The following is a 17,452-nucleotide window of genomic DNA, read 5'->3' on the forward strand; positions in this document are numbered from 1 at the left end:
GACGTACCTGACTGACTGTCAGGAACGCCCTTCTGACTGTAAAGCACTATGGTACTGTGACTGATAGCTCTTTACACCGGGGCACAGATCGGGAAAGCCAACAGTGCACTGAATTCAGCGCACTGTCAGCTTTCCAGAAGTATATAGAACTGCCTGTGCCCAATCTGATGAAAGGTCCTCTTTAAGCTACGGCCCCACGTTGCGAAAACTCAGTGTTTTTTGGTTGCACATTTCAGTGTTTTTGTTTCAGAGCCAAAGTCAGGAACGTCTTAAGAGCTTCCTATATATTTTCCTTTTATCTTGGAACGCTTCTTTGGAAGTCATTATTTATGCCTTACAATATATTATACGACTAGACTTATTTTGTGTTTCTTTCCCTTTAATAGGGCATTACAGATGGAGGCTCAGAGGCACAATATCAGCTACGACTTTCCCTCTTTGATATCAGCTATCATCATTTCTTCGGAAGAACTTGGAAAAGTTTGGCAAAACCATTGAAAATAGTCACGGGTCAAACGTCCAAAGTTTTCTTTAATGAGGTAAGTGAGGGGGAGGGGGGACTTGAATGCAAATTCTGTAACAGGGACCTCTAAATCATCTACATAATCTTATATTGGCCTTCTCCTTCTTCATTGTGTTAGGTCCCAGTAATTTCTAAAGCACCAGACTTCTATCTGTTATTGGAGTCTTCTGTCTCTTACCCCTGATGGGTCTGTGTTGCTCCTGGGTGTGTTTCGCTTCATTAGAAGTTTTAGAGGTGACATTGTATTGGATGTTGCATGTTAATGTAGGTTATGGATGTGACGACCTTAACTAGAGAAGGTCTCACTATGCTATATACAGTGTGGTAGTACAAAATGGTGTTATAGTACAAGAGGACTTCATTTAGCATCTGCTGTTTAATGTGAACATTGGACCAGGAATCGCCAGTATTAAAGCAGTCTGTGAACTGAGGACAGAACTCCAGAGCCAGCGCTGCCTCCCAGGACATGGTTCTTACTAATCCAGTGGTGTACACTAGAGATGAGCGAACACTAAAATGTTCGAGGTTCGAAATTCGATTCGAACAGCCGCTCACTGTTCGAGTGTTCGAATGGGTTTCGAACCCCATTATAGTCTATGGGGAACATAAACTCGTTAAGGGGGAAACCCAAATTCGTGTCTGGAGGGTCACCAAGTCCACTATGACACCCCAGGAAATGATACCAACACCCTGGAATGACACTGGGACAGCAGGGGAAGCATGTCTGGGGGCATAAAAGTCACTTTATTTCATGGAAATCCCTGTCAGTTTGCGATTTTCGCAAGCTAACTTTTCCCCATAGAAATGCATTGGCCAGTGCTGATTGGCCAGAGTACGGAACTCGACCAATCAGCGCTGGCTCTGCTGGAGGAGGCGGAGTCTAAGATAGCTCCACACCAGTCTCCATTCAGGTCCGACCTTAGACTCCGCCTCCTCCGGCAGAGCCAGCGCTGATTGGCCGAAGGCTGGCCAATGCATTCCTATGCGAATGCAGACTTAGCAGTGCTGAGTCAGTTTTGCTCAACTACACATCTGATGCACACTCGGCACTGCTACATCAGATGTAGCAATCTGATGTAGCAGAGCCGAGGGTGCACTAGAACCCCTGTGCAAACTCAGTTCACGCTAATAGAATGCATTGGCCAGCGCTGATTGGCCAATGCATTCTATTAGCCCGATGAAGTAGAGCTGAATGTGTGTGCTAAGCACACACATTCAGCACTGCTTCATCAAGCCAATACAATGCATTAGCCAGTGCTGATTGGCCAGAGTACGGAATTCGGCCAATCAGCGCTGGCCAATGCATTCTATTAGCCCGATGAAGTAGAGCTGAATGTGTGTGCTAAGCACACACATTCAGCACTGCTTCATCAAGCCAATACAATGCATTAGCCAGTGCTGATTGGCCAGAGTACGGAATTCGGCCAATCAGCGCTGGCCAATGCATTCTATTAGCCCGATGAAGTAGAGCTGAATGTGTGTGCTAAGCACACACATTCAGCACTGCTTCATCAAGCCAATACAATGCATTAGCCAGTGCTGATTGGCCAGAGTACGGAATTCGGCCAATCAGCGCTGGCTCTGCCGGAGGAGGCGGAGTCTAAGGTCGGACCTGAATGGAGACTGGTGTGGAGCGATCTTAGACTCCGCCTCCTCCAGCAGAGCCAGCGCTGATTGGTCGAGTTCCGTACTCTGGCCAATCAGCGCTGGCCAATGCATTCTATTAGCCCGATGAAGTAGAGCTGAATGTGTGTGCTTAGCACACACATTCAGCTCTACTTCATCAGGCTAATAGAATACATTGGCCAATCAGCGCTGGCCAATGCATTCTATTAGCTTGATGAAGCAGAGTGTGCACAAGGGTTCAAGCGCACCCTCGGCTCTGATGTAGCAGAGCTGAGGGTGCACAAGGGTTCAAGTGCACCCTCGGCTCTCCTACATCAGAGCCGAGGGTGCGCTTGAACCCTTGTGCAGCCTCGGCTCTGCTACATCAGAGCCGAGGGTGCGCTTGAACCCTTGTGCACACTCTGCTTCATCAAGCTAATAGAATGCATTGGCCAGCACTGATTGGCCAGAGTACGGAATTCGGCCAATCAGCGCTGGCCAATGCATCCCTATGGGAAAAAGTTTATCTCACAAAAATCACAATTACACACCCGATAGAGCCCCAAAAAGTTATTTTTAATAACATTCCCCCCTAAATAAAGGTTATCCCTAGCTATCCCTGCCTGTACAGCTATCCCTGTCTCATAGTCACAAAGTTCACATTCTCATATGACCCGGATTTGAAATCCACTATTCGTCTAAAATGGAGGTCACCTGATTTCGGCAGCCAATGACTTTTTCCAATTTTTTTCAATGCCCCCAGTGTCGTAGTTCCTGTCCCACCTCCCCTGCGCTGTTATTGGTGCAAAAAAGGCGCCAGGGAAGGTGGGAGGGGAATCGAATTTTGGCGCACTTTACCACGTGGTGTTCGATTCGATTCGAACATGGCGAACACCCTGATATCCGATCGAACATGTGTTCGATAGAACACTGTTCGCTCATCTCTAGTGTACACCTACTATATACACTTGCGGCTCGTCCCTCACTTCCCATGTGGCCTTTTGTAGGTGAGCTCTATATAGTGTGGATACTTCCAAAGCAAATATAAGGTTCTTTAATAGGTTAATTCAATTTTATAAAGTGATAGCATATCGCAAGGATATACTATTACTTCATGATCATTGGTAGCACAACCTCTAAGCCCCCCATTGGTCCTAACAATGAAGAGACCGCATTGTGGGTTTACCTTCTGAGTTTACCTTGCACAGCTGTGCCCCAGGTATCCACTGTGATGAGAACTACAACCTGTCCATTCATTTGAATGGGACTGTATTGCAAAAACATTGAAGTGTCCAAGTAGAGATCTTGACAATTGTGAGACGTTGATACAGAAGATAGTACAAGGTGCAAAAAATAAAGTTTATCTGCAGAAAACTGAATACGCCTGTCATCTGTCAATTTATTTCTGCTGCCCAATTTAAGAGCAGATTGTGAAAAAGGGAGAGAAGCTGAGCTCTGTGATATATAGGGTTATATGATAGAGAGAGAAGCTGAGGTCTGTGATATATAGGGTTATATGATAGAGGAGAGAAGCTGAGCTCTGTGATATATAGGGTTATATGATAGAGGAGAGAAGCTGAGCTCTGTGATATATAGGGTTATAGGATAGAGGAGAGAAGCTGAGCTCTGTGATATATAGGGTTATATGATAGAGGAGAGAAGCTGAGCTCTGTGATATATAGGGTTATATGATAGAGGAGAGAAGCTGAGCTCTGTGATATATAGGGTTATATGATAGGAGAGAAGCTGAGCTCTGTGATATATAGGATTATATGATAGAGGAGAGAAGCTGAGCTGTGTGATATATAGAGATATATGATAGAAGGAGAGAAGCTGAGCTCTGTAATATATACGGTTATATGATAGAGGGAGAGAAGCTGAGCTCTGTAATATATAGGGTTATATGACAGAGGGAGAAAAGCTGAGCTCTGTGATATATAGGGTTATATGATGGACGGAGAGAAGCTGAGCTCTGTGATATATAGAGATATATGATAGAAGGAGAGAAGCTGAGCTCTGTAATATATACGGTTATATGATAGAGGGAGAAAAGCTGAGCTCTGTGATATATAGGGTTATATGATAGAGGGAGAGAAGCTGAGCTCTGTGATATATAGGGTTATAGGATAGAGGAGAGAAGCTGAGCTCTGTGATATATAGGGTTATATGATAGAGGGAGAGAAGGTGAGCTCTGTAATATATAGGGTTATATAATAGAGGAGAGAAGCTGAGCTATGATATATAGGGTTATATGATAGAGAGAGAAGCTGAGCTCTGTGATATATAGGATTATATGATAGAGGGAGAGAAGCTGAGCTCTGTGATATATAGGGTTATAGGATAGAGGAGAGAAGCTGAGCTCTGATATATAGGGTTATAGGATAGAGGGAGAGAAGCTGAGCTCTGTGATATATAGGATTATATGATAGAGGAGAGAAGCTGAGCTCTGATATATAGGGTTATAGGATAGAGGGAGAGAAGCTGAGCTCTGTGATGTATAGGGTTATATGATAGGGGAGAGAAGCTGAGCTCTGTAATATATAGGGTTATATGATAGAGGGAGAGAAGCTGAGCTCTGTAATATATAGGGTTATATGATAGAGGGAGAGAAGCTGAGCTCGGTTCCCGGGTCTCCATCCTATTCCCCAGAGAAGGGGACGGCTTCCTGGCGGTCAGTTTTAAAACCCATTCATTTGAATGGGCCTTTAAAGCAAAATGCCGTTGTCTGTATGCAGCCTCTCCGCGGACACAAAGTCGGACATGAAGGACTTTGTGTTCGGCCAAAAAACGGTTTCCCCATGGAGACGCTGCATACGGACATCGGCGGGTTGCTTTAAAGGGATTCTATCATTTAGAAAAGTGATTTTGAGGTAAGCAAATGCCTGAATAGCCTTTAAAAAGTCTATTCAGGTGCTGCCTCCAGTTCTGTCAAAGGCCTCCCAGTTTTTAGTAAAAACAGGTAAATAATATATGCAAATGAGGCTCACCGAGCACCCTGGGCGTTCCCCAGGTCCAGCGAGCCCCCCGCCGTCATACCACTGAAACAACCCTCCTTTGCTTGTAGTTCAAAAGACCTCCTCCTCCACACTTCCTGTACCGCCTTTATCTTCTGTAAGTGCCATTTTGCTGTAGACCGTGCAGTTCTCTACAACAAAATGGTGCTCGGGCATGCGCAGTACCGCTCAGAACGGAGTGTTACTGCGCATGCACGGGATTTCAACCGCCCGGAGCTAGACTACAGAAGATATAGGCGGTACAAGCAATGGAGGGGCTGTTCAGAGGTATGACTCACGGGGTGCTTGCTGGCCCTGGGGAACGGGTGCTCGGTGAGCCTCATTTGTATATATTATTTACGCGTTTTTACTAAAAACTGAGGGGTCTCTGGCAGAACTGGAGGCAGCTCCTGAATAGCCTTTTTAAGGGCTATTCAGGCATATGCTTACCTCAAAATCACTTTTCTAAATTATAGAATCCCTTTATAAACCCATTCAAATGAATGGGTTGTAAAACTGATTGCCAGGAAGCCGTCCCCTAAGCAGTTTCTCTTGGAGGTAGGGCGGACACGGACGCAAGTGTGAATGCCCCCTAAGGCTAGGGCGGACACGGACGCAAGTGTGAATGCCCCCTAAGGCTTTACATACAGTACACAAAATATACAAAACAAATACTATACTAACAATGACTGACTGGCACAGTGGGGTAGAGGGCCCTGCCCGCGAGGGCTTACAGTCTATGAGGGAAGAGGGGTAGAGACAGTAGGTGAGGGGAGATGTTTAAGTTTATATGATATAGGGAGAGAAGCTGAGCTCTGTTATATATACTAGTACATCTCAATAAATTAGAATATTATCAAAAAGTTATTATTATTTTTTTAGCAATTCAATTGTAATAGTGACCCCCACATATTATATTGAGTCATTACAAACAGAGGGAACTTTTCCAAGTCTTTCTTTCTGTTAATGTTGATGATCATGGCTTATAGCCAAGTAAAACGCAAAAGTCATTATCTCAGAAAATTATATAAGACAAACTGTAAAACAATTATTTATCACAGAAATATTGGCCAAATGATAAGTCTGTCCAGTAAATGCCCTCAATACTTGGTGGGGGCTCCTTTTGCATGAATGACAGCATCAATGCAGCAATGTGGCCTGGAGGGATCAGCCTGTGGCAGAGGTGTTATGGAAGTCCAGGTTGTATGATAGCAGCCTTCAGCTCGTCTGCATTGTTGGGTCTGGGGTCTCTCATCTTCCTCTTGACAATACCCCATAGATTCTATGAGGTTATGGTCAGGTGAGTTTGCTGGCCAAACAAGCACAGAGATACTGTGGTTAGTAAACCAGGGCTTGGTACTTTTGGCAGTGTGGACAGGGGCCAAGTCCTGTTGGGAAATGGAAATTCCATCTCCAAAAAGCTTGTGGGCAGGACAAGCAGGACTCTCACTGTCTCTCTTGGGGTATGTTCACACGGTGAAAAATGAAGAGGAATTACTCTTCATTTTCCGCCGCTGGCATTTTCGCCGTGGTCTAGCCACGAAGGTATACCAATTTAGTGTATTAACATTCCGTTGTGGCATCTCACTCCTGAATAGCCCCGGATGAACGGGCCTAATCAGCAGGGAGTCTCGAGCTGCGGACCCCATGGCTGAATCAGTCGTGAAATTCTCGGCAAGATTGAGTAGGACGCTTCTTTTTTCTCCGTCCTGCTGCGATCTCTGCCTCCCATTTGAAAACAATGAAAGGCGGATTACAGGGGAAATCTGCTCTGGATCCAGAGGCAAAATCCACCCCCAAATTTGCGTCACATTCCTCCGTGTGAACACACCTTTGAGAGTCTGTCAAGATTTACTGTTCATTTTACTTACAAATCCCACTTCAAATCCTATAAGCCCTTGTATCAAAGATATCTCCATAGCCCTGTACTGTCAGAGGGGGCGTTCCTTACTGCCCAGCCATGACGGTGAGTGGTGAGGAACACCCCCCTAGTACTAGTCTATGGACGAGTAGTGTCAGGAGGGGCAATCCCAGCTAGACTGTAAGGAACGCCTTTCTGACGGTGAAGATCTATCAGTAATTCCACCGATATCTCTTCTCCGGGGCACATAACCAGAAAGCCGACAGTGCGCTACATGGGAGGCAGAGTCAGGGCGGAATTTGTCGCTGATTTTGAGGCAGAATAACCTGGCCATAACAATTCCAGTTCTTATAGCCTCACATGTTACAAAGTCTAATCACAAAATATGTAGGAGTAGGCGAAATATATCAAATATGACTCTGCATAAGTACTCCGAACAATTGACAGATCCCTTCCCCCCACATAGAAATGAGAGCTTCCTTGGAATTGCAGGTGGTGATCTTCCCACAGTTCACCATAATGCTATATGTGTTCATAAATATCCATTGTCCCCATATATGAATATGGGATAGGTAGCCGTCCATTGTGTGACATAATAACAGTGACAAGGTCCTCACTTTCAATCTTCGTCACTCTTCTCTTCTGCCATATGCACAATGAATGTCAATGAAATCTCTGCCTTAAGCAAGAATCCGGCCCATTACAGGCCCATTTGTAAGGCTTCAGCTATCCACAATTTATACAGAAGCAAAGAAACAATGCCGTAAATCTTCTGTAATGGCATCTTAAATAGACAGGACATCTTGAAGAGCGGGTGCCCTGACAGGCAGCAGCAGTGGCAGCAAACAAAGGATGACAGCTTGTGGCAGCCATTCAATTTGATACACACTTTGTAGTTTCTTACTTTGTAAATAATTGGAGAAGAAGGAAGACATTATAAGGGGTTTTGACTACAGCTACTTTCTGTTCTCACTATTAGGGCAATATGGATGCCTTGGGGCAGAGTCTACCTCAAAATCGGCTCCAGTGGGAGGAGGTGGCAGACACTTCTGTTTTTCATTTTGATAGTTTCTAAGGCTGATCGAGGTGTAAACCTGCAGAAGAACCTGAGGGAGAACTCCTTGAGAGAGAGACAGCTACTCTGATCGGTACAACCGTGGCTGGCCTTTGCTATGTACAGTCTGTGCAGTCACGCAAGGTGCCAGCCATCACAAAGTAAGGGAGACACCAAGACACCAGCTACTGACTGCAGACTGATGGGCATCTGATCCCACCTGGCACCTGCTGGGCTGTCACCCTCACTATTCACACTGTCACTCTCACTTATCACTGACCTGGCTTCCTCACCCCTCTCCAGAGCCGCGGCCTGCCTCCTACAGTCCTACCCTATCCTCCACCCCTCTCCAGAGCTACGGCCTGCCTCCTACAGTCCTACCCTATCCTCCACCCCTCTCCAGAGCCATAGCCTGCCTCCTACAGTCCTACCCTATCCTCCACCCTTCTCCAGAGCCGTGACCTGCCTCCTACAGTCCTAACCTATCCTCCACCCCTCTCCAGAGCCGCGGCCTGCCTCCTACAGTCCTAACTTATCCTCCACCCCTCTCCAGAGCCATAGCCTGTCTCCTACAGTCCTACCCTATCCTCCACCCCTCTCCAGAGCCGTGGCCTGCCTCCTACAGTCCTACCCTATCCTCCACCCCTCTCCAGAGCTACGACCTGCCTCCTACAGTCCTACCCTATCCTCCACCCCTCTCCAGAGCCATGGCCTGCCTCCTACAGTCCTGCCCTATCCTCCACCCCTCTTCAGAGCCATGGCCTGCCTCCTACAGTCCTGCCCTAGCCTTCACCACTCTCCAGAGCCAAGCATGCTCCTTACAGTCCTACCCTATCCTCCACCCCTCTCCAGAGCCACAGCCTGCCTCCTACAGTCCTAACCTATCCTCCACCCCTCTCCAGAGCCACAGCCTGCCTCCTACAGTCCTACCCTATCCTCCACCCCTCTCCAGAGCCATAGCCTGTCTCCTACAGTCCTACCCTATCCTCCACCCCTCTCCAGAGCCATAGCCTGCCTCCTACAGTCCTACCCTATCCTCCACCCCTCTCCAGAGCTATAGCCTGCCTCCTACAGTCCTACCCTATCCTTCACCCCTCTCCAGAGCTACGGCCTGCCTCCTACAGTCCTACCCTATCCTTCACCCCTCTCCAGAGCCACAGCCTGCCTCCTACAGTCCTAACCTATCCTCCACCCCTCTCCAGAGCCACAGCCTGCCTCCTACAGTCCTACCCTATCCTCCACCCCTCTCCAGAGCCATAGCCTGCCTCCTACAGTCCTACCCTATCCTCCACCCTTCTCCAGAGCCGTGACCTGCCTCCTACAGTCCTAACCTATCCTCCACCCCTCTCCAGAGCCGCGGCCTGCCTCCTACAGTCCTAACTTATCCTCCACCCCTCTCCAGAGCCATAGCCTGTCTCCTACAGTCCTACCCTATCCTCCACCCCTCTCCAGAGCCGTGGCCTGCCTCCTACAGTCCTACCCTATCCTCCACCCCTCTCCAGAGCTACGGCCTGCCTCCTACAGTCCTACCCTATCCTCCACCCCTCTCCAGAGCCGTGGCCTGCCTCCTACAGTCCTACCCTATCCTCCACCCCTCTCCAGAGCTACGACCTGCCTCCTACAGTCCTGCCCTAGCCTTCACCACTCTCCAGAGCCAAGCATGCTCCTTACAGTCCTACCCTATCCTCCACCCCTCTCCAGAGCCACAGCCTGCCTCCTACAGTCCTACCCTATCCTCCACCCCTCTCCAGAGCCATAGCCTGCCTCCTACAGTCCTACCCTATCCTCCACCCTTCTCCAGAGCCGTGGCCTGCCTCCTACAGTCCTGCCCTATCTTTCACCACTCTCCAGAGCCAAGCATGCTCCTTACAGTCCTACCCTATCCTCCACCCCTCTCCAGAGCCATAGCCTGCCTCCTACAGTCCTACCCTATCCTCCACCCCTCTCCAGAGCCGTGGCCTGCCTCCTACAGTCCTACCCTATCCTTCACCCCTCTCCAGAGTCGTGGCCTGCATCCTACAGTCCTACCCTATCCTCCACCCCTCTCCAGAGCCGTGGCCTGCCTCCTACAGTCCTACCCTATCCTTCACCCCTCTCCAGAGCCGTGGCCTGCCTCCTACAGTCCTACCCTATCCTCCACCCCTCTCCAGAGCCGTGGCCTGCCTCCTACAGTCCTACCCTATCCTCCACCCCTCTCCAGAGCCGTGGCCTGCCTCCTACAGTCCTACCCTATCCTCCACCCCTCTGCAGAGCCGTGGCCTGCCTCCTACAGTCCTACCCTATCCTCCACCCCTCTCCAGAGCCATAGCCTGCCTCCTACAGTCCTACCCTATCCTCCACCCCTCTCCAGAGCCACAGCCTGCCTCCTACAGTCCTACCCTATCCTCCACCTCTCTCCAGAGTCGTGGCCTGCCTCCTACAGTCCTACCCTATCCTCCACCCCTCTCCAGAGCCATGGCCTGCCTCCTACAGTCCTGCCCTATCCTTCACCACTCTCCAGAGCCACAGCCTGCCTCCTACAGTCCTGCCCTATCCTTCACCACTCTCCAGAGCCACAGCCTGCCTCCTACAGTCCTACCCTATCCTTCACCCCTCTCCAGAGCCAAGCATGCTCCTTACAGTCCTACCCTAGCCTTTGCCCCTCTCCAGAGCCATGGCCTACCTCCTAAAGTCTTACCCTATCTTCTACCACTCTCTATTCAATATTTTTTATGCATTTTGCTGTACATATAGGTGGCAGTGTATACTGTAGGTGCTCCATCTTTATGCTGTGTGGTAAAACTTCAATCGGGAACGTAAACTGCCATGGTATTGGATTTCAGGACACAATGTGCGGTAAAACACTCGTGGGTTTACCGGGCAGTTATTGCCGATGTGCCACAAGGCAATTGCCATTTAACAGCTGTACAAATACTTTAGCGGGTTTCTTTGCATGGATGCAGAATGTAACTCAGGATTGGTTGAAGATGTATAATGTCATATACTTTACAAAGATAATTTGGCTGAAATGTGAACACGGGCAGAGTTCCATATACAACAGCATTTTTACATGGTGGATGTATTTGAGTTGTGTGTGTAATTCAGGAACCAAACTGCATGTAAAGTGATATTCCCAGGGGTACTGCATCCATGGGTATACTCAAGGAATCTCAAGGAATGGATGTGGCCTCTGGAAGCTGCTGTAAGAGGAGGCAATGAAGATTAGACTGAAACCATGATGGAGACCCAGACCCCAGACAAGCCTTATTAGTCTGCAAGCGTACCAGCAAAGATCTAACAAAGTACTGTCTTCTTTAGTTTGGCTCTGCAAGGGTTCACACTACTGTTATTCAATGTCTATTGCTCTGATCTGTCACAGGGTCTGTCTGCATTCACCCCGATGTTCCCTTTCGGAGAAATTCCTATTTTCCATGCACATTCTATACAATGACCACTAGAGGGCAGCAGCATTCCATGGCTGTTCCAGCCTCCTGATTCAGCACTGCAGTTCCCTGTCATTCTACTGACACTCCTAATTCATGAGATCTGGCTGTTGCCTGAGTGGAAAGCTGTTTTCAATATACATATAAAGTGCGTTCACTGTTCTCAAGTACAGCTCATTGCTGACAGCTGGGAGAACGGGAAGCCTGAAATGTTTAATATTTATGGGTGTTTTTTGCAGATATTTTCTGCTTTTCATTTGTTTGCTTGTTTCTTTTTCACTTAAGTCAGTTATTGTTCCTGACACAAGTGTTCTTCTAGATACGATAGTAGGCACAAAGGGTCCACTTCTGGGAGAGTCTAGTTATGTGGTCTCTCGCTAAGCTACAATCATTAACGAAGAAATATTCTAATGATCACCTGCAGGCTCAGAGAGAACACAGGCACAGCTGCAAGTCACACATAGCAGACACCGGACATGAGGGGCTGCAGATTTTGGTAGAAGTCATAGTTTGAAAATATACATCATTTTAAAAGAACACCAAACACGGTTTTAATACAATTAAAACAGATAATAAATGGCTTAGTCTTCTGTCTGTGTCCTCTGCCGTGTCCTCTGTCCTGTGTCTGGCTGTAAGACATTTGGCTGGGGCAGAAGCTTCCCTATTGTGCTTTGTTCCAGGGTTTCCTTGACCTTAGGACAGGTCATGAATATCAGATCCACAGCATCTGACACCCGGCACCCACGCTGATCAACAGGAACTTGCTTAAGATAGTGATTGTCTATGCAATATATGATGTGGCCCAGTTTTATAGAGCAGCAGACTCTCTCTAATTTGAAAAGATTTCACCTTAATTGCTTGTATGAATAATAGTAGTAAACTTTTGACTTTGGGGGTCTCCCTTCATGGCATAGAGCCCCCTTTCCTAGCCCCCACACAGTATAACACCCCATTTACCACACACTATAATGTCCCAAAGTGGCCTCCAGACAGTATAATGACCCATAGCAGCCCCTCTAAACAGTATAATGACCCATAGTGGCCCCTCCACACAGTATAATGTCCCACAGTTGCCCCTGCGCACACACTATTATACCCCATGAACAAATATTAATGATTGGAGACCCACGGGAAGATACAAACATAAAAAACAATGTTACTTACCTCTCCTGGGCTCCGGTGCATTCCCTGTTGCTTTTGGCTCTCTTCAATGTTGATATAGAGGTCATGTGAGATAGACCGGCGTTGTGATGCATAATTACACCGGCGTGGGCCGTGAGATGTCTGGGACGTCATCAAATAAGCCCGAAGACTGCCCGGAGCACAACAGAAGTAAGTAACAGTGTTTTTTATGTTCACTCACCTCCCCTGGGCCTCCGATCATTATACTCGGCGGTATGAAAAGTTGTTGGGGTTCACGGGCCCGCTGGGCCCCCTAATGTCCTGGGCCCTGTGGCAGCCGCTATCTCAGCTACCCCAGTATTTACGTTACTGGATAAGGGTTTTCTTGATATGGCAAGCCTTTTAGCCCAAACCTTATCATTAGAACATGCCATCATTTTGTGATTGGTGCAGATACTTGGAGAGGGGGATCCAGCATCCACTGTGAAGGGGACTCAGACCTAAATCATTTCTATAGTCCCTGAATTCTCAGAACTAGGATGGATTCCTAGCCTATACCATTGTAGGATAGCCTAGCAACATACATTCACTTTATAAGATTAGTATAACACTGACACATTAACAATACAATAATTAATCCTAAATAGGTAAAAAGCAGAAATCCCATCAGTTTGTGAAGCTTACAAAAAATTTTGTACAGGTGTCTAAGAATTGTGCTGATGTGAATGTTAAGGGCTTTGGTGTTCTACTATGGCTCCATCTGCTGGCAGAAAAGTGAACTGCTCATTATGTTGATAACAGACCATTTAAGGATACGCTGTATTTTGGCCGAGGTGCAAAGGCTGCAGCAAAAAACGCTGCCTATTACAGTACCTGCAAAGCAGATGGGATTCTGGCTAATCCCATCCACACATTGCAAAAAAATTCTGCAGTGGAAATTCTGTGATTTGAAGAACCCTTGCGGTTTTGTAAGTCACAGCATGTCGATTATAACTACGGAAACGCCGGTGTTTTCCATATAGGTATAATAGAGGCAGAAAGTCCTCAGAGGAAAACTATGCTGACTTTCTATCAAAAATGCTGCGGTAATGCATGCCATAACTTTATAAAATGGGAATAACGGGAGACGTATGTTATAAGAATCCTTCTCACATAGGTATCCTTAGTATTGTAAGCGGCCATTTTCTTGTGGCCCTGGGCATGCACAGTCGGCTTTGGCTCAGGCCCCAGGCTGAAGCTAGCACCGGGGGAAGATGCGTGAAGAGGCCGTCCCTGAAGAAGATGGAGGCGGCACTTGAGAGTTCCTTGCAGCATTGGGGATGCCCCCAGTGCTGTTTGAGCACTGGGGTCCGCCTCCAGTGCTGCAAGAGAACTCATTTGCATACCGACAAACACCGTGATTCCTACGGAACTGCGGCGTGGAGAAGACTTCTAAAGGTAGGAGAAGAATAGCCTTTCTTAAAGCTATTTCGACGTGTTAGTGAGAAAAAATTGAGTTTTAATGATAGGATCCCTTTAAGGGGATTTCTGTGTTAATGTGGATACATTTCCAAATTTAATATACCCTGCGTGTAAGCAATACCATTTCACATGGGGGCACAGGCACATGGCATTTGTTATTCTATTCTGTCTCCATCTGCTGGCAGCTGAGGGAATTACTTGGCACTCTGATAGATCATATTAAAGGTTCCGGGACTAGGATAGGACTTTGGTACATCAATATCAGATTAACAGGGTTCTTATCACCAATGACCTGGCACGTGAACTGCAGCAAGGCCATGTGATCAGTGAACATGACGCTGCTGGCCTGAGTACACAAAGCAGCACTTGCCCCTCTGCCTCGACTTCACCAGCTGACGGTTGGTTCCATCGATCGCTATGGGTTCTGGTGCCCGGGAGTAGCTACATCAGCTGAAGGGTGTGGTGTCCGGGTGTCAGACACCCATCAATCTGATGCTGATGGCCTTTCCTAGGCATGCGTAGCTAATATCTACATCCGGGAAAACCCCTTTAAATTAAACCTTTGCTTTTCAATAGGTTAAAAGCTCAAGCACACAGCCCTATTGTAACATCTACCTGCTCGGGTCTCTGCGCCACCCTCTGCTCGCACGTTGCGGTGCAGGAGGTGTGTTCAGTTTCATTCTTTGCTTAGAGTTTTTTGTTGCTCTGTCTGAACACTGCTCTATTACTTCCCCTCTGTAATTGAATTTCCCCCACACCCATCTCCTGCACCTTGTTTCCCTCTGTCCATCAAATAGTTAATCTTAGCCCTACCTGTGTGATTGACAGCTTGTCTATCAATCAAGTCTGGGGCAGCTCCTGGACTATCTATATGGCCCACGCAGGATTGCTGTCTATTGTGACTTTGTCCTCGCTAGCTTCCTCCTTGCTCTTTCTATTTATTACTGATCTTTGACTTCCCTTGTGACTTCTCTTTTGGATTACGATTTTGTTCTGCTTTGTTTCTCTGGCTTTGACCCTTGCTTGCTGACTTTGCTTCTGTGTTGTTTTGTCTTGTCTTGTTCTGTGTGACACCTATTCAGCGTAGGGATCGCCGCCCAGTTGCTCCTGTCATTAGGACAGTTGTAGCAATTAGGACTGGGTCAAGTCTTCCATTGTTCCAACAGCAGTGCTAAGAATTGCACAACTAGCAATTCCTTTACACCTTTATTGTATTATCCATGTGGTTGGATACCAAAATATAACAGGTGGCGACTACTCAGTGGTTAGCACTGTTGCTTTTTAACACTGGGTATCCCAGCATAGAATCTGACATCTATAAGGGAAACATTGGAAAGGAGTTTGTATGTTCACCCTGTGTTTGCATGGCTTCCTTCCCACATGCCAAAAATGTACTGATAGGTAAATTGTCTTCCTGTAAAACAACAGACCAGGGTGTTGGGGACGACAATACACCTGTATATTTTTCAGATTAAAATGCTGAGGAGCGTGTAGATTCTGAAAGTCTATCACAAGCAGGGGTCTTGGCTTTTGGATTTTAGAGGTTCTCCTTCTCTCTAGCCCTCTCTAGTTTGTCACTACACCTGACCATTTTCTAAGATTTCTGGCAAACTACATAGAAGTCTCCTTTTCTATTAAATACCTGTAAAAAATAAATCTATATATATTACTGTATAAAAAGTGATTGACATGACACATATTGGACCTATACATTGCCAGCACCTTGAAATGAGGGTCAGCTTATTAAACAGACACTAAATCTAAAGTCCGTCATCTGCAGCAGAGTTTCATTTACTGTAAAATCGAATGTGATTTATTGCTCCCTGGTGTCAACCTTTTTAATCTTCAGGGAGATTTACTATAGAGTTCTAAAATGGGGTGACTAAGAGGAAATACAGAAACCAGAAATCATTTCTTTCATGATCACTACTTTTTATACTTCTGATGACCTCTCAAGGTATTTCTATACATTTATGTGACTGATAGCCATGTACTATGTACTCATGGGGGCCATGACTGCAGAGTTGCGCAGGTAAAACTGAGATATTGCCTTCTAAATCTTGTGTCTATTGGTAAAATGGGAGGAGAAGTTAGCTACTTCCTGCCCAGCTTTGAAATGTCATCGCATTATATTTAATTATTTGGGAACAATGTTAAAAAACAGCATACCGTACCATTATAAATGACGTGAAGAGTCAGGTCTGTATGACTTATCTCTGATATATAAAAAACAAAAAACTTGAGAATCTTCAGTAGTTGATACCTTTTTTAATGGCTAACTAATAATGATGACAGATTACAAGCTTTCGAAGCTCTCGGCTTCTTCCTCAGGTAAATTTAAAAATAATTTCTGAAGGATGCATATTTATGTACAGAGGGACACATAGGAATATTGGTACATACAAGTAAACAGTTCATCAGTTCGCAATGTGCTTATCAGTTGTCTTTTATGGCTTTCTCAGTTCAGTGATTTCTGTAGGATGCCATGAACCCATGTGACAGATTCATGGCACATCCCTTCCTCCAGTGTGTGAAAGAAGGTCATCAGCTTGTACTCATAAATCCTTCTCTTTCCTTGATTTAAAATTCCCTCTTAAAACTAAGAGCTGTACATGAGATCCACTGACAAGCCACTCACACAGCAGCCCCACCAGATTGGTCTCCACAACCTGCCACCATTCTTTAAATGGGCCAGTCACCGGGCCACCGAATACACCAATGCGGCTAACCGACCCGAAATCAAGGAACTGCTCACAAACTTCTATATGAGTTCCTACCAGCCAGACCAACAAGGGGTCACCCGAGCAGTGAAGGACTTCAGTAACATCCTGTACACCACAGCAGAACTAGCAGGCCTGAAACAGACAAAGCCCAAGAGACCGACTAACAAACAGTCTCACAAATGGTTTGACAGCGACTGCAAGGCTCTACGCCGTTCTCTAAGGGCAGCCTCCAACCAGAAACACAGAGACCCCAACAACAGAGAGTCGAGGGAAGCCTACAACAATCTATGCAAGCAATACAAGGGCACCCTCAGAGAGAAGAAACAGAGGTACCTCTCCCACAAAATAGAGCAACTAGAGGACTCCCTCCAGGACAGCTCATTCTGGGAGACCTGGCACCACATGGGCACAAAACCCAAGAAAAACTCTCTCCACATCCAAAATGGCAATATCTGGCTCAACTACTTCAGAGGTCTCTACTAGAGATGAGCGAACAGTGTTCTATCGAACTCATGTTCGATCGGATATTAGGCTGTTCGGCATGTTCGAATCGAATCGAACACCGCGTGGTAAAGTGCGCCATTACTCGATTCCCCTCCCACCTTCCCTGGCGCCTTTTTTGCTCCAATAACAGCGCAGGGTAGGTGGGACAGGAACTACGACACCGGTGACGTTGAAAAAAGTAGGC

At 46.7% G+C, this 17,452-nt stretch overlaps 1 protein-coding gene across 1 annotated transcript in view; it reads left to right on the forward strand.

Annotated features, from left to right (window-relative positions):
* The window catches only part of NPHP4 (nephrocystin 4), a 213,498-nt gene that overhangs the window by 21,331 nt on the left and 174,715 nt on the right, over nt 1-17,452 (forward strand). The window contains exon 3 of the mRNA XM_075279781.1: nt 387-539. Within this exon, the coding sequence (XP_075135882.1) occupies nt 387-539 (153 nt within the window). The remainder of the gene's footprint in view (nt 1-386; nt 540-17,452) is intronic.

The sequence above is a fragment of the Leptodactylus fuscus genome, chromosome 6 (genome assembly GCF_031893055.1).
Source record: "Leptodactylus fuscus isolate aLepFus1 chromosome 6, aLepFus1.hap2, whole genome shotgun sequence".
Lineage (NCBI taxonomy): Eukaryota > Metazoa > Chordata > Amphibia > Anura > Leptodactylidae > Leptodactylus > Leptodactylus fuscus.